This window comes from Plecotus auritus, assembly GCF_963455305.1.
Source record: "Plecotus auritus genome assembly, chromosome: 1".
Classification (NCBI taxonomy): Eukaryota; Metazoa; Chordata; class Mammalia; order Chiroptera; family Vespertilionidae; genus Plecotus; species Plecotus auritus.
The window spans coordinates 49,043,505-49,061,258 of record NC_137770.1 but is presented as its reverse complement, the minus strand read 5'-3'; the positions used below and the strand labels follow the sequence as shown (position 1 = coordinate 49,061,258).

General features: G+C 42.9%; 2 protein-coding genes across 4 annotated transcripts in view; one reads left to right on the top strand and one right to left on the bottom strand.

Annotated features, from left to right (window-relative positions):
* The window catches only part of ZWILCH (zwilch kinetochore protein), a 41,649-nt gene extending 36,626 nt beyond the window's left edge, over window positions 1–5,023 (top strand). The window contains exons 18-19 of the mRNA XM_080663845.1: window positions 3,372–3,492; window positions 4,629–5,023. Coding sequence (XP_080519971.1) covers window positions 3,372–3,466 — 95 coding nt within the window. The 3' untranslated portion in view covers window positions 3,467–3,492; window positions 4,629–5,023. The remainder of the gene's footprint in view (window positions 1–3,371; window positions 3,493–4,628) is intronic.
* Window positions 4,764–17,520, bottom strand: LCTL (lactase like; the record flags this gene model as incomplete). 3 transcript variants are annotated; one of them, XM_080663848.1, is made up of 13 exons in its annotated part: window positions 4,764–4,879; window positions 6,675–6,738; window positions 7,789–7,988; window positions 8,172–8,298; window positions 8,809–9,083; window positions 12,437–12,598; window positions 12,689–12,743; window positions 13,948–14,043; window positions 14,147–14,275; window positions 15,724–15,833; window positions 16,098–16,185; window positions 16,864–17,027; window positions 17,391–17,520. In XM_080663848.1, the coding sequence occupies 13 exons, from the start codon at window positions 17,506–17,508 to the stop codon at window positions 4,764–4,766; spliced, it is 1,704 nt and encodes a 567-aa protein (XP_080519974.1). The 3 variants fall into 3 exon arrangements, with proteins under 3 accessions (XP_080519974.1, XP_080519975.1, XP_080519976.1); XM_080663849.1 differs by lacking the exons at window positions 6,675–6,738; window positions 7,789–7,988; window positions 15,724–15,833; ... (1 more) ...; window positions 16,864–17,027; window positions 17,391–17,520 and having other exon boundaries at window positions 14,147–14,236; XM_080663850.1 differs by lacking the exons at window positions 6,675–6,738; window positions 7,789–7,988; window positions 13,948–14,043; ... (2 more) ...; window positions 16,864–17,027; window positions 17,391–17,520 and having other exon boundaries at window positions 14,147–14,236.
* Between the last annotated feature and the right edge of the window lie 234 nt (window positions 17,521–17,754).

Sequence of the window (17,754 nt, the reverse complement as noted above, 5' to 3'; positions counted from 1 at the left end):
TCAAGTAATATGGACAGTTCAACAGAAAGGAAATTCAAATGTCATTTTAAAAATAAAAGGTGATGCCTGGCCTGTGTTGCTTAGTGGTTGAGTGTCTAGGACAGTGTTCGGCAAACCGCAGCTCACAAGGCACATGCGGCTCTTTGGACCCTTGGGTGTGGCTCTTCCACAAAATACGTGCGGGCGCGCACATACAGTGCGATTGAAACTTCGTGGCCCATGCGCAGAAGTCGGTTTTCGGCTCTCAAAAGAAATTTCAATCGTTGTACTGTTGATAATTTGGCTCTGTTGACTAATGAGTTTGCCGACCACTTGTCTAGGAGGTTCATGAACTAGGACAGTGGTCGGCAAACTGCGGCTTGCAAGCCACATGCCGCTCTTTGGCCCCTTGAGTGTGGCTCTTCCACAAAATACCCCGTGTGGGCGTGCACGTATAGTGCGATTGAAACTTCGTGGCCCATGTGCAGAAGTCAGTTTTCGGCCTGGGCGAGTCTATTTTGAAGAAGTGGCGTTAGAACACTCAAGGGGCCAAAGACCCGCATGTGGCTCGCGAGCTGTGGTTTGCCGACCACTGAACTAGGAGGTTCAATTCCCAGTCAGGGCACATGCTCAGGTTTCAGGCTTGATCCCCAGTAGGGGGCATGCAGGAGGCAGCTGATCAATGATTCTTTTTCATCATTGATGTTTCTATCTCTCCTCCCTTTTGCTCTGAAATCAATAAAAATATATTTTTTTTAATAAAAATAAAAGGTGCTGCCCTAGTCGGTTTGGCTCAGTGGATAGAGTGTCAGCCCTCGAACTGAAGGGACATAGGTTCGATTCTGGTCAAGGGCATGTACCTCAATTTCAAGCTCAATTCCCACCTGGTTGGGGCGCATGTGAGAGGCAACCAATCGATGTGTCTCTCTCACATAGATGTTTCTTTCTATCTCTCCCCCACCCTTTCACTTTATCTAAAAGATATCAATGAAAAATATCCTTGGTGAGTATTAACAACAACAACAACAAAGTAAAAATAAAAGGTGCTCAGCTTAGCTGGCATGGCTCAGTGGTTGAGCATCTACCTATGAACTAGGAGGTCATGGTTTGATTCCCAGTCATGGCACATGCCTGGGTTGCGGGCTCGATCCCCAGTGTAGGACATGCAGGAGGCAGCCAATTGATGATTCTCATCATTGATGTTCCTATCTCTTTCTCCCTCTCCCTTCCTGTCTGAAATCAATAAAAATATTTAAAAATAAATAAAAGGTGCTCAACTCTATATAATCAGAGAAATGCAAATTTACGTTATATGTCATGTTACTTACCTTTACCTATCAGTTTAGCAAAGATCAAAAAGTTAGGTGTCAGTGCTGGCAAGGCCATGGGGGAACAGGCAGTCAACTTCACACATTGCTGTTTGGAGTGTAAAGTTGTACAGCTTCTTTGGAGGGCAATATCCACCAAAATTTTATAGGAATACATTTTTTGGTCCAGCAATTTCTTTAATAGGAACTTATTCCATACATATAACCAGACTAGAGGCCTGGTGCATGAAATTCATGCACGGGGAGGGGGCGGTTAGGCCCACAGGGATCGGGCCTAAACCGGCAGTTGGACATCCCTCTTACAATCCGGGACTGCTGGCTCCTAACCACTCTCCTGCCTACCTGCCTGATCACCCCTAACTGCCTCTGCCTGCCAGTCTGATCGCCCCTAACTGCTTCTGCCTTGGCCCCCGCCACCATGGCTTTGTCCGGAAGGATGTCTGAAAGATGTCTAGTCTAATTAGCCTATTACCCTTTTATTAGTATAGATGTGCAAAAAGACCTATGAACAAGATTATTGATTGCAGTACATAATGTTTACAGTAGCAAAATACTGGAGAAAACATGAAGACGGGCATAGACAAAGGTCTGGAAGGATACACCCAAATTCCTGAGGTGTAGCTTGGTGAGGGCAGGAGTGATTCTCATCTTTAGCTGAACGTTAGAATCATCTGGGGAATTTTTAAAGTTTAAAGTTCTTATACCCAGACCAAGTAAATTGGAATCTCTGGAAGTAGAGCCTGGAAATCATTAATATTTAAAGTTCTCCAGGTAATTCCCTTGTGCAACTTAAGGTTGAGAACTACCAACTTAAACATTTTATTTTATCTACATATGTTGTTTCTGGTGGGTTTTTTTTTTTAAGATATATTACTTTTATGATTAAAAAGTAAGTTTTAAACACATGAACATATGTGATGTATTTTTGAAAATGCCATTTTAATATTTTAAAGATTAAATGACCTCTGTCATGAAGAAATTCAAGCAACATTAAACACCTTTTTCCAATGATGCTGAATAAGTGAAGTATACTGAACGTATCTTTCAGTCTTTTTATGCAGTTCGCTTCAAAAAAAGAGTGAAAGTGATTTTTAATGTTAGAGTTAAAACAATTTGCTAATGCATTGGTGTAATGAGTCCTATGAAAATAAAAATTTTAAAAGAAATTGTATGTAAATAAATGAAATTCTGTGCTTAGAAACACACTCAAACTTCATTTTGGCTTGGATAATATAACCTCTTCTAACCAGCATATATTCTTGATGTGTTTGTCTAGAAATTATTCAGTGACCTTTGGCCCAAAACAAGACCCACTATTGAAGGAGGACCTCAGTAATGATTTTTTTTTTCTAAAGGTCACATGTATTTAAGAAGTTAGACTTTCTATTTCATTGGACTGAACACTTTGGTTGAATACTAGTTTTTCAAGATATCTAGTGGTGTGATACTCTTGAGTAGAACAGTTGATATCAAAAGCAGGAAGAGAAAAATGTACCTTTATCTGCCATGGGAAGAGAGAATAATGATTTGGAGCTAATGGGGGAAAAAGACAGTGTCCAGTAGAGTGCTGCTCACCCAGAGGATGTTTAGGAAATGATTGTTGATAATGGTGAGAATATGGAAACCAAAATGTTGACCCACATAATCTCATCTAAATGTTAATTGTACCATTTATTTTGAAATACAACAGACTTCAGGAGGAAAAAACAGATATGTGTCTAACCATAAGACTACAAATTCTAGGTAGAATATTTTTTCTGAGATACATGTTTAAGATTGGAAAAAATTATTTAACTGTAGTGGATGAGGCACAAATAAAGCAAATTAAAAATGTATACTTTTTTAAAAATCTGCTTTATATTTTAACTTGTTTAATCATGTTTTCAATGCACCAAGAGTGTTTACTACTTAAAGGAATTGTTCTTGCTGCTTTTTGTCTAACAAATTATCTTAAAGTAGAAGACACATCATTCAGGCTACCCCTCTATTATTGTAAAATTCAGCAGTATACATGGTAGAAAAGTCAGCAGGGTGTAAACAATTCTGATCTCACTATCTTTCTAGTTACAGATTTTTCTGAATCAATATTAAACAGTAGCCTGGAAGAAAGGATATCCTTTACTACCATGGTTACCTGCAGCCAGGTGCATTTCAAGTGAAGGGTGCTGATGGGCTCCTCTATCAGGTAGTATGTTCACTTTTTGTTCTCTCTGAATACTTTGTAATGTGTTAAATACCTTATGTTTTTTTCCCTACAACATCAATGCTGTAATCATATAAAAGACTTACTACATGTTACTGAGCAGTGTAAGTCTTTAATTTCCTGTCTACTTTCTGTAGTCAACCTAGTGGTCAGTTTAATTCTAAAACCAGGGAAGCAAAAACAATTTTTTTTAATGGAAATATTGTTGTACCTTAAAGCTGGATGTAGAGTAGAAAGAGAGTTTGATTTCAAAAATATTAATGGAAGAGAAAAACACTGGACAGATACATCAGTTTGACATTGAAAACAAAGATTGTTAAAAGCAGTTTTATCCCAGCCCAATTGTAAGACTAAACGCAATTTAAAAAATGTTTAATTTGAGAGAGTATTAACCAACCAAAAGAATTAATGGGGGCAGGGATCAATGGGGGGAAAAAAAGGAGACATATGTACTACTGTTTGTAATACCTTAAACAATAAATTCTAAAAAAAAGAATGAATGGAATAGCATTCCTACTATCTTACTGTTTTTGTGTTTCAGAAACAACATTAAATAATGAGTAATCAGGTAATGAGTGAAATGCCTGATATTATGCCTTCTTAAGCCATGTTTTGTCCTCAGATAAATGGAGATTAATTTTAGTATAGTTAAGAATAAAATGAATCCTAATTTTAAAAAGCAAAATAACTAGTTAAAGAAAAGATATATAAATTAATTATATTTCTTTGAGATATTGAAATTAGGAAAGTGTATGTGCTCATTTGCTTGGTACCCACCTAAGCTTTTCCCTGGTTGCCTCTTATAGGATTTATAAACTGAAAGGATTGTTATCTATAGATGATTGACTATCCATCATGTGTAAGACAGTGCTTAGATGGCATTCATTTCTACATTAAAGTTATGTTTCTGGACAGGCTTTAAAAATAAAATCAAGTTATAAAACAGTTTGTACACTGTGATTCCTTTTTGCAAAATGAAAATAGGTTGCAAAAAAAGAAAATAGGTGCATATTAGACAGCAAAATACTAACTTTAATTTTGAGAAGGGTAAGATGACAGGTGATTTTTATTTTATTTATTAAATGCTTATTTTTTGTTTTTTAATTCTTAAATCCCAGCATAAGCCCAAAAAAGCAAAAAGGAAAAAATTACTATAGAGCCTGAAATAGAGATAATGTAAATTTTTGAAGCAGAAAATGGAGGAAGAGCCAGAAGATTCCTGAAAGATGAAGCAGCAAAATGAGTAACCTGTCTCAGCTCTGGCTCCGCAGGAGGAACATTAGGAGAACTGCAGCGATTAGTACACAGAGGGTGCAGACTGTGGGTACCACGATCTCCGTCACCATCTGCATATGACTTAGCAAAGGCTCTGAAATGGAACACCACCACAAATGGGAATGTGATTATTTTAGCAAGTATAGTTTCATCCTGAAAGCTTTAGCTGTACTGGAAAAACTTGGAAAATGGCATCACACTTTCTAATTATTCTCACTATTAAAGAATTAAATGTTATAAAAGATTATGTGAGGTATTTGGAAAATATTTCAGAAAACAGGATAAAGAATGCCTAAATTTGATTCTTCCATAGGTATTGTAAAAAAGTCTTAAGTGTGTATTAATCCTTGTGCAGACCATAATTAATCTCAGAATATTAGTAACTATATCCCATGGTTTTATAATTTTCACTGGGGGAATTGGTGAAAGAAAAATCCTTAGGAAACATTTCCAGCCTTTCAAAGATGTTACTGTATACTTAAAAGGTATAGGAGTTTCTTTATTGCGACATAGTTAACATAGTTACTCCTGAAGAGTTAAATGTTAAGCATATTTCATGTATGTGAATATAGTAGTGGACATTGATACAATACCTGCCTTTAGGTTTTGTACCAAGGTGAATAAGGCACAGGCCCTGCTCTTAAAGAGCTTATAAGCTCAACAAATTCTCCATCATGTCAGTACATGATAAAAGTTTATTTTAGTTTAATGGAATATGCATCCTTAATATTGCCTGGTTATTTAGACGTGGAAAGGGGGATGGGCACAGTGGTATATTGGCCTACAAAAATAGCTGAATTGGTAGGGTTTGGTCTAGCACTTTCCACCTCTGATACCACATTAAAGATGTGTTCATTAAAACACATCTTTAGCCTGGCTAGTGTGGATCAGTGGTTGAGCATCGACCTATGAACCAGGAGGTCACGGTTCAATTCCCGGTGAGGGCACATGCCCGAGTTGGCTCAATCCCCAGGGTGGGGTGTGCAGGAGGCAGCCGGCCAATGATTTTCTCTCATCATTAATGTTTTTATCTCTCTCTTCTTCCTTCCTCTCTAAAATCAATAAAAATAAAAATATATATATATTTAAAAACCAGAAAGTGTATTTCTCTGCCCTTGTAAAGAAATGACAAAATTCAAAGAAACAAATTATATGTGTTGGCATTTCTTATTATTCTACCTCTCTGAGCTTTTAAAATCCCATTGCATAAGAAATGATGCCTTCTGCCTAGCCAGTGTGGTTCAGTGGTTGAGTGTCAACCCATGAACCAAGAGGTCACAGTTCAATTCCCTGTGAGGGCACATTCCTGGGTTGCAGGCTCGTTTCCCAGTAGGAGGCATGCAGGAGGCAGCTGATCAATGATTCTTTCTCATTGATGTTTCTATCTCCCTTCCTCTCTCTGAAGTCAATAAAAACATAAAGACAAAAAAGAAAAAAAGCTTTTTATGAGGTATGGGACCTTGTTTTGTTCATTGCTGTATCCCCAGAGGTTAAAACACCCCCTTCCTAAAAGTGAGTACTTAACAATTACTTTCTGAATGAGTGAATAAAATAGTGTTCTTTTACTTTATTTCATTTGGTATAATGGTTGAATTTTCCCCTTTTCACAAAGCCTACTATAACAAAACTTATAGACTTATAAGTTTACAATATGATTCAGGGAGAATAAGAATAAAGTGGATAGATTTCTCTTTCTGGTAAGTTTTTAAAATATGATTTAAAATGCTTATAAAATAGACATTTGTAATTGTCTCAAAATAAATTATTTTTTAATTATGTGGTTTGGAAGATTGACATAGGGTAGGTCCACATTTTGAGATTTTGGTAATGTCATTATCTATATAATTATGTAGTTTAATTCTCAAAGGGAAGAGTGCAAATATACTTACCTGCAGCAAGCATCTGATTGTTGATAGAACAAGTTTCCAAGGCTTTGAAGTACCAACTTTCCACCTAATAAAAAGCCTCTTGGTAATTAATGTCGTTTTTAATCTGCTTGTAGATTAAATTAGTTAACATTAATTAAATACCTATGTGTGTCATTGTGAGGGGGTCAAAGCGCAGTCATTATTCTTAAGGAGCTTATAACCTAGTGCAGTGGTCGGCAAACTCATTAGTCAACAGAGCCAAATATCAACAGTACAATGATTGAAATTTCTTTTGAGAGCCAAATTTTTAAAACTTAAACTTCTTCTAATGCCACTTCTTCAAAATAGACTCACCCAGGCCATGGTATTTTGTGGAAGAGCCACACTCAAGGGGCCAAAGAGCCGTATGTGGCTCGCGAGCCGTGGTTTGCCGACCACGGATCTAGTGCTTTCCTAGCAATGCAAAACTAGAGAATGCCTGATAGCTATCAGTCACTGCTTCTACGTCTCACTGGGGTCACCCTAAAAGAATGTTAGTAACTAAGTGAAATTTGTAAAAATTACTTTTATTAAGACATTCTAAATTGCATTTTCTATTCCCTGTCATTAGGTACAGCAACATAAAGAACTGATAGAAAAAATTATATGTTATTGAAAATGTTTGGTATGTTTTAAAGGATTATTACATTTAATTATTTTTAATCTCATTTTGGAACCATTGCATCTGTATGACTGCCATTTGGTGGGAAAAGAAATGAACATTTGACTTACTTGACTTTTTATGTCTCTTAAAGAATTCCCAATATTTATTTACATTAGGATATAACATTTAGAAGAACATTTAACTCAAAGTCTTTATTGACGAATACAACCTAAAGCAAACAGGACTCCTACATTATCATAGTCTGCCCTTAATGTTCTGCATGTTAGGATTGATTTTAATGTGTGCTTTACCCTGTTCTAAGCAAATGAGCAAAGAGGTTGTGTGAGGTAGGGTCAGAGACGAAAGGCCATGCTCCCACATACCCCTGTCCTCTTTCATGGAGGAAAGGGGAGAGAGATGCTTGCCACACTCCGTGTGCCCAGCTGCCCAGGTCTTCTAAAATCCAGAATGAGTAACACGGGTTAGTCCTACCTCTCTTGGATTGGGAAAGCCATTGGCAGTGACAATCTTCTTGTAATATTGAACTGAAGCTTTTGGATACCGAGGCTTATTTCTGTTGTTAAATTCGACATAGTAGAATCCATATCTATTTGAATATCCTTTCTCCCATTCAAACTGATCCAACAGAGACCAGGAAGTATACCCTTTTATGTTAGCACCATCTTTTATAGCTGCAAAGACATTTTATTCCATATTTAATGTATTACATTTACTTGGAAAAATAATATGAAGATAATCTTAGATCTTTTCATTTATGAGATTTAGAAACAAGTTTTAGTCAATCATGTGTATTATCAAATTTTGTTCAAGTTAAATAGAAAAATATGTGAAGACAGTCTTGGTTTGTATCTCACCTTTTAACATTTCATTTATATATCCTTTAAGGTATTTAATTCTCCACTTGTCACATAATTGAGTACAGTGTAATTTTTGCGATGCTCCATTTTCCATCACATATATGGGAGGATCACCATATTGAGTCTGAAAGTGAGTCATAGTAACAAATATCTTTAAAAATCCAACTTACAGGTGGGTTTCTGAGTCTGAGGTACCTATTGACACACATATTCAAGCCTGCCATATTTTACTTGAGTGTGTTTAGTGTTTAGTAAATGCCAGTTCGCACGTTTGTTTAGAGATGAATGCAGGCAGGAGGCAAGTTCATATGAAAGAATTTGTTTCTCAATAAATCATCATCATTGTAGAAAGAATATATCCACATCTTGTTCTTTCCACATATTCCATTTCAGGTGAGAAGGGCAGCAAAATAACTAAATGTGGGATAAGACTTTTAGCTACAGTTATATACATTGAAATGCTTATTTATAGTAGGCATTAGTCTGTAAGGTCTATATTAGCCTCTGAAGTATGAGTAACTGCATTTGTTTTGTGTTGTTAATTTTAAATGTAAGCACCTGTGCTTAAGCTCTAAGACCATGAATTCAGGTAAAAAATGCCTTTTACCAGTAAATAGCTTAATGTTATAATCACCTGAGCAAAGTTGAGGAGCCTCCTAAATCCCCATGGCACAGAATGTAGCCACTGAGATCCCAGATCAGGCCAGTTTGGGTCAACCAGTTCTACTAAGTCACGATCGTTCTGGTAGCTGGGCCCCAGGCGGGAGGGGTAGCTCCTTTCTGTGATGTACCGGGTCGTAAAATGACCTAATCCTAAGAAATCAGATGTGCCTTTAATGTAGCTCTTTTCCTGGAGTGAGAACACAGGTAACCTCGACACATCCAGGCCTTGCTCTGCACTCTTTCTTCCTATTGAGAGAGAAAGAAATTAACAATGATTCCCACAATCGTTTTTATGTACCATGATGATACTGGCATGTTGACATAAAACCTTTTATCCAGATCTTGGGCTTTGGGATTCATTTGTATGGAAAATGTAACCTTAGCTTTTCAAACTGGAATTTTTGACATTTGAATACGATCCAAAAATTTAAGTTTGTATTGCTTAAAAGTAATACTTTCATAGATTATTCAGTAAGTGGTATGTTGACAAGTGTGTAGCCATCTGGAAAATAGTAGTGTTGGATTCCTATATTATGCCTTACATCAAAAATTGGTAATTTTAATTGCCCCTGGGAAAGGAACAGGAAGGCCAGTGGGAGGTGGGGGCATATGGTCACGTTCATGCATTGCTGTAGGGTAAGCTGGTTCATTTCTGTGTTAGAAATTTTTTAATTGATTTTTTTTTTTGAGAGAGAAAGAGATACATTGGTTTGTTGTTCCACTTATTTATGCATTTTGGTCTCTTCTTATATGTGTCCTAACTGGGTATGGAACCCACAACCTTGGCATATCGGGACAGCGTTCTAATCAACTGAGCTACCTGGCCAGGGCTGGAAATTTTGTCATAGATTTCAAAATTATAAAGGTATATGTCCTTTCACTGATCAATTACAAATCTGTTTATCCTACATTTTATTCACACTTGTAAAAAGATGTATGTACATGGATCTTCATTGTGATTGAGTAGCAAAAGGTTAGAAACAATCTAAATGTCTATCAGGAGAGAATGGTTAAATAAACGATAGGGTATCTATCAGTACAGCTGCAGCCATTAGAATGAATGAGGCAGTACTTTGTATACCAATATGGAAAGAATGCCCAGATACATGTTTAAGTGAAACAAAGATGCAGAGCATTGCCTATGATAGCAAGTACCACCTAGCAGAGAAGGGCAGCAAAATAACTAAATGTGGGATAAGACTTTTAGCTACAGTTATATACACTGAAATGCTTATTTATAGTAGGTGGCCTAGAGCTTTTGCTCACACGTACAATCCATGCCTGGAAGTGTGCTTCCTTCTGGGGAGGATGGGAGTGATGGGAAGGGGGAGGGACAGAAGCTTGACTTTGCACTTTGTACTATCTTGTACTTGGAAAAATTTGAAACACCCTGGCCGGGTAGCTCAGTTGGTTAGAACATTGTCCCGATATGCCAAAATTGTGGGTTCGATCTCTGGTCAGGACACATACATTGATTTTTCTTCTTTTTAAGAGAGAGTGGAAGGGAGGGAGAGGGGGAGAGAAAGAAAGAAACATCCATGTGAGAGAGACACATGGATTGGTTGCCTCCCCCGTGGGCCCTGACTGGGGCTGGGATTGAACCTGTAACCCAAGTACATGCCCTGGACTGGGAATTGAATCTGCAACCCTTTGGTGCACAGGCCGACGCGCTACTGAGCAACACTGACCAGGTTGTGACTGCATCTTTAATTCAGTCACACTGAAGGACTGAATTTTTAATTTTAGTAGACAAATGGCTATAGGCTGTCATTGGATAGCATAGATATACATTATATGTGTGTGTGTGTGTCTGTGTGTGTATAATGTGTATCTGTATATATCATATATCTGTGTGTAAATATATATACATTATTCATAACATTTCTGTCATCACCAAAAGTTCTATTGGTCAGCACTGGTATAGAATTACTTTTGTTCATATGTTTATTGTGAATAAAAAGGTGCTTGAGAAGCCTGGAAGTAATTTGTGAATAAGATTTCAAACAGATGCTTTCACTACTAAAGAAAATATTAACTGCTCATAGGACCCTTCTTTCCACATTGTATAAAGGAAAACTTCAGCCCAGTTCTACTTATCACAAAGGTGGAGTTGGTAGGGTCTGGGATGATTGGCCTTAAGCCCAAGAAAACTGCTCTATGACAAATAATCAATTTGGCTTTCGGTGCAATCCTGTGTGGCTCCTGCGATGCCCTCGGGGTCACGAGAGAGTGAGTGCGCCTGTGAATGATGGATGTGCCGCAGGAACATGGGCACTGTGGTCATGAGCGTTTTTCCTTGTGCATCTTGAAGAAATCATTCCCAAGCTTTTGTGTGTATGTGTACAGGCGTGTCACAGAACTGTTACTGCCAAGAGGTAATTTTTAGAGACTATTTTGTCTGATCCTTCATCTCATATGATAAAACTGACATCCAGAGAAGCGAAGCACCTTGTCCAGTCACTCACTGGTTAGTGGCAGAGTTGGAATCAGATGAGTCTGATGAATGGTGTTTAGAAAGGGAAAGTTTTGACATGTTGGCAGTCCTTAAACATCCAGGATAGCCTTGTTATGAGAGATTGTAACCTATTTCAAAGCCATCCTTGTCTCTTTTTTGTAGTGGAGTGTGGGCTGATACCTCTAAATCACACAGAGATAATACATTTACATTCCTATGGCCAGACGCTGCGGGGGCCTGCCCTGTAGTCCCAGGCCTGTCTTCCTTGCCCTCTTCTCAGGCGTCATGTCCTTTATGGTCCCTCCCCAGCCTCTGAGGTCCTACCTCTGGTGGCCTAGGGCACTCCAAGGCATGTGGTCCTGTCCTTTAAGGCACGAAGTGAGGGCAGCTTTGGGTGGAAGCTGTTTCCTGAGAAGATTCTTGTTCTTAAAACAGATATGACAGAGCTATTTCCTTTTTTCTGCCCCTGCGTGTTGACGTGTAGAGATGTGATGCCTGGAGCTGCTGCAGTCGTCTGTGGCACAGGGAGTAGTAGGTGGCGCCGAGGGGAAAGGTGGAATGAGCTGAGTCCTCAAAGACGTCCCTGAGGGCAGGCTTAACCTAGCCCTGGATCATCCTTCTCTAGACTCAGGTGGTGATAAATTCCCTACTTTCCAAGTGACTTGAGTTGGAGTTTTCTGTTATGTGGCACTTAAAAGCATCCAAACTGATAAGACCATGTGCGCTGTACCTATCTTTATTCTCCTCTCTGACACTGGAAACCAGAGCTTGGAAAGTGTTTCTCAAGTGACAGAAAGAACTGGCAATAGAACTGACACCGCCCATGACTGTGTCTTTGATTTCTCTCTCCTACTTCACTGCAGTTAAAACGGAGTGGAATGGGGAGGAAAAGGCAGAACAGCAGAACACAAAAGAGAGCAGCCCCGAGAACTGCTACATTCTTCTCCCGGGTTTTGAACTTGGGATTTGTTTGGGTGTCCCCTCCCATACACACACACACTGCCCGAATTCAAATAACCAGTTCTCCGTTCTTGAGGGCCTCACCCAAGCCCAGGGTGCTCTGCCCCCCTGCCTTTTGCTCATTTCACCTGAGTTCAGTACTGTCGCTGTGGCATCTGCAGTTTTAAAATGGGTCTTGGCTCACCGATACGCTCCTTCATGGCTTGGGGGTAGTCACCAGCATAAATGGGGTTGGCAAACCAGCCCAGGCAGAACTGTAGATATCTCTCGGCAGCTTCTATGTCCTTGGGATTATTAGTGTCCACTGGTTCCCCCCAGTCGCAGTTTAATGACATCCCCACCAGCCCTTAAAGGAAAAGAAAGAAGGGTGGCAGTCAGGAATGACCATCCCTCCTCCGGGCACTTGGTTCTCAGCACGTGTGGCGGTGCAGCTCACCTTGCTGCCGGCTGCGCCATGTGCTGTTGTAAGAATGCCAGGCTTGGGCATGGGCCTAAAAGAGGAAGGACTTCATCAGAGGGGCCTGACCCACCCATTTCTCTCCTCCCTTTCCTTCCTAACTCGAGATCCAGGTGGAGTCCCATCATTTTCATGAGTCTAGCCTTGATTATCCCAATCCATAGTCTCCCATCCTCTGACCTCCAGAGGCACTTATTTTCTTTGTACGATACAGGAAACTTGGTCTAAATCTGGCATAAACACATAAACCACCACTATGTGTCTTTATTTCTAAGGTTTTTGCTAAAGCTTCTCATGTTCCTGGTTGTCCACTGGAGTAATAGGCAGTAATTTTCCCCTACTGAGCTCAGGAAGCTAGGAAAATACCAAGCACCTGGAACAATCTTGAGAAATAGGATTCAAAATGTGCTAGCCTACCTTCTTTCTATATTCCCTCTCAGTGACCCACTAATGTCTCCAGAGCTTTGCCCTTTAAATATTCACAGTTGCTCTTTATTGCTGCTTCTAAACCATCTCTCCTACCTCCTTCAAAAACCCTAGGTCTTGTCAGGCCAGCGTGGCTCAGTGGTTGAGCATCGACCTATGAACCAGGAGGTCATGGTTTGATTCCCGGTTGGGGCATGTGCCCGGGTTGTGGACTGGACCCCCAGTGTGGGGCATGCAGGAGGCAGCTGATTGATGATTCTCTCGCATCATTGATTTTTCTATATCTCTTTCCCTCTCCCTTCCTCTCTGAAATTAATAAAAATATATTTAAGAAAAAAACAAAACCCTAGGCCTTTTGAAATCCATGCTATCAGAGTAGTACTCTTAACTTACTACTGTCCTTCACCAACTGTCCTCCAGTTACTTCTGCTCATTCATTGAAGTTTTTAGCCTCTAGTTCACTGTCATTCCCCCATTCCTCTCATCCCTCCACACAAGACAGTTTAGACCTACAGGGTACAAATTTTCCCATGCATGCACTCCATCCCTTGGCTGGATGGTAAGCCCAAGCGAGCAGCCAGTATACACCATCCCAGCCTCAGTGTCCCGCAGAGCACTGGGTGACAGGACACTCCGGTTAGTCCTCATGGAAGGAAAGTGGACAGTGAGAAAGTGCTATGGAAGGTGCTGGCTCTGAGGTGGGGCCATAGAGGACTGAGCTCAGGCTCGGACCCCTGGGCATGCAGAGCTGACACTGGGGCTTGTCCCTCCACCCTGAACCCAGACTTCCCTCCCACAAAGACCCACCTCACCTTAATGATGTGGTGTGCCGCCTTGTACAAGCCTGTGCCGTGGAGCTTCAGGCCTGGTGCGTGGTGGCCCGTCTCATAGCCTTTTTCTGCCATTGTCTACAGGGATGGCAAGTGGGGACTGGTGGGGCCTGTGAGAAGTGGCAGGGAACGCTCTGGCCTGGGAAGTGGGTTTTCTCACCTGGAGAGGGGCCCTGCTTACCCGCGGATCACTGAAAGTGACCCAGTACTTCACCCGGTCCCCAAAGGCCTCGAAGCACAGGTTGGCATAATCACTGAAGTAGTTGGTCATGCTCGCGTTCTGCCACCCACCATACTTGACCTGGAGCAGCTGCGAACAGAGGGGTGCAGAGAGGAGCTGGTGCCCCAAGGGTCTGTCTTCAGAAAAGACTTGAGCTGATTGGCCAAGTGTGTGGGAGAAGCGGCGATTACAGCTACAGGGGATGTTCGGAGGAGAGGGCAGCAACAATGCAGGGTGTTGAGCATTTAAGACTTGGAGATGATGGCAGTGATGGACCATGAAACGTAAATATGGAGACGAACTGTGTTATGTACCTTGGGAGCAGGGAAGGTTTGCGATTCATGCTTCAAAGGAACTTGATAGAGTGAATATTTAAGAAAATTTGCCAAGGGAAGGAAGCCCGGTCATGGGGAAATAATCTTAAATATAAATTCTGAAGAACTAGGTCCTGGGCATGAAAGCTCTGTTTGGGATTCTGAGGGCCGTGCCGCTGTCAGAACCTCAGAGGAGCCTGTTATGAGAGAGGGCTCCGCTTCCTTCAGCAGAGGGCTGTCTCCCAGCCAGAGGATCTGCGCACGAGGGCAGGCTTTCCCAGGGTTCGGCATGCCATCAATATTGCCTACCAGCTCTCCTTGGTGGGCTTGAGGGGATGCTAAAGGGTAGGTAAGTGAAGGCAACCAACCAAGGACGAAGCTGGGGGATGGTTTCCAGTTCATCTGCCTAAAGGCTGCTCTGTGCTCCCAGCCCCAGCTTAGAGACTTCCCTTCCCACAGAACAAACCCAGTCACCTCAGCTCGGCAGTTGAGGCCTTGCAAGTTGCCCCTCCCATCTCTATCCTGCCCCCTCCAGCCTGCTCCTCAAATTCTAACCGAATCACTTGCCCAGTTGCTCCCTGCTCCTTGCCATGCCTCTCTAGCCAGAACACCCCTCCTCCCACTTAATGCCCCAGCTTTGCAAAGCACTGAGACTCATTCTTCTCCCAGCACCTCCCTGAGGCCATGTCTCTATCCTCTGACTTCCCACCACCCTGTGTCACAGGGTCACATACATGGCTCCTCCCCTGGCTGGGCTGTGATCTCTGTGTGGCCCTGTTGAATGAATAGTGATGTCTAACAGTGATGTTCGTAAGAATGTTCAGACTTCATGGAAACTGCTTGGGGAGGGGTTGGGGCTCATATGTGAGCACATATGGCGCTGGCTCAAACAAACTGGGGAAAAAGGCTAAACAAACTTGTTCATTATAGCATGTCATCAGATCTTACTCAAAAAGATGTTTTTTTCTTTATAGTTTGATTTGTTGTTTTCAGAACAAATGTTCTGGAAAACCTCAAAATCCACAGTTAATCACTTACTACAAACATCAGTTAAACCAGCGACCTCCCAGCCACGGGTGAGTCGGAGAGATTTCTTCTTCACTCCTTCCCATCTTTTTGTCTGGACCCCAGGCTTTGCCCCACCTTGGCGTCCCTAGGTCCCAGATCAGGCTCCCTGCTGCCGAGCTGAGCTCCCTGGGGCCTCTGAGCCTGCACAGCCCCCACCTGCGGGAGATCCCAGTGGTGCAAGGTCACAATGGGGGTGATGTTGCTCTTCAGAAGGGCATCGATGAAGTCGCTGTAGAATTTGATTCCCTTCTCGTTCACCTGGTCACCTGAAGGAGAGATAAAAGGGGGCTTGACAAGAAGGGACCGTGGCCTTGGCCTTCTGAAATGCAGCATTCGTAGGGCTGAAGGTACCTCAGACCACCAGCACCTGAACCTCAAAGGGGTGGTATAGACTCCTGGGAGCCCAGCTACCTGCAGCTGTGAAAGCTGCTGCCAGAAGAAACCGTGTCCGTGGTCTCCCTCCCCAAGACTCCCCCTCTCCATGGCCTAAAGGGGCCACGCTTGGGCTGGGAAGGGGCTGCCTAGCTTACCTCGGACACCAGTGGGTAGGAGCCTGGGCCAAGACAGGGAGAATCGGTAGTGGTTCACGTGCAGCTCCCTCAGCAGAATGATGTCCTCCTGTGCAGACAGGGCGGGAGGCAGGGCAGGGTTGCCTGGGGCCCTGGGGTGGGCAGGTAGGGGGCTACACTGAGGAGACCCAGGCCAAGGCTTACTCATGTCCAGACTCCTAGTAGGCGAGGAAGCAGCTGCTTCCTTATCTATACAATATGTGTGATACATACCACCTGCCCCTGCTTCCTCCTGGGGATAAAGTCAAATAAATGGCAGGATATGGGGTGCTTTGAGAGGGCCATAGGATATTCCTAATGAACTTGGGTGATGAGTTCCCCCAAAAAAGTCAATCCAGAGAAGAGGAGTGGGTGCTGAGCAGAGGGATTGAGGATGAGCTGGTCCCACTCCCTCCACAGGGGCTGATTCACATGCAGGGATCAGGGATTCAGGCCACTGTGGCCTATGGGTCCTAGGCCATAACATCTGCCCTTAGGCTACCCCTCACTTGGGTACCAAGGTCCTGACTCAGGTGGGGCCCTTCTTTCCTTTCCTCCTACATCTGCCTTCCTACATCCTGCCCACACACCCAGTCCCCAGTCCCCACTCGCCCCATCCCCTTTGGTGGGGAGTGTTTAGCAGAGCCCTGGGTTGATATTGTCACATGGGCTCCCTCAGTATGTCCCTTCCCACCTCTCAGCTAGCTGCGTGCTCCAGCACCCACACACACGCACACCCTTCACTCACCTGGGCCCTGTAGTAGCCATTACAGGCCACATCTGCCGTCTCCTCCCCAAGCACTTTCCCCTTCCCGCTGTGCGTGAAGGCATCCCAGATGCTGGGCCCCTTCCCATCCTGGTCCCAGGCGCCCTCCGTCTGGAAGGCGGAGCTGCCCACACCCCAGGAGAATCCTGCAAGTAGAGACCCCAGGCTGGACTCAGGGGGCTCCCACTCCCTGTCCAGCTTGGGACAAGGGGTTGTGCTCCCAGCTGCAGGGCAGCCCCTCCCCATCTCTAGGGGAGGGAATGGGTGGGTAGGTGGGGGGAGACAGAATGCATTAAAAACTTTCTTTCACGATGTAGCTCTTAAAGCATGCTATCTGTATAGTAACTCTAAACAAATCTGTTAGGAACTTCTTTTACTTGAGAACACTACATAGAGTTATTTTCCACATTCTACTTGTCAGGAAGCTAAAATACCAAACCCTTTGGCAAACCAGCCAAAGTGGACAAGCTGACAGACAGACAGACAGACCAACAGAGGAATGGACATACCAGGTGGGAAGGTTCCGTAGTAGAAGGAGGCCTCTTCTGAGGATCCCTTCCTGGTGGCCCCAAGCCCAGACACCAGAAGCAGCACCCACCAAAGGGTGACAAATGGCACTGGCTTCATGGCACCTGGCTCTCCCCCATTCCTGGAAAAGCCCACACAGCCAGGGATGGGGGGCCAGGCCCCAGCTTGGGGCAAAGGCCAGGAGGGGAGGAGGATGTGAGGTAGGGGCGCTTTATCCAGAGTAGCGTTGTCTCAGCTGGGGCCCAGCAGTGGAGACTGAGGCTGGGCACCAGATGTAATTCCTGCAGATGTGAAGCACTAAGGAGGAGATGGATGCTGGGCTTGGGGAGCTCTGGGTCTGATGGG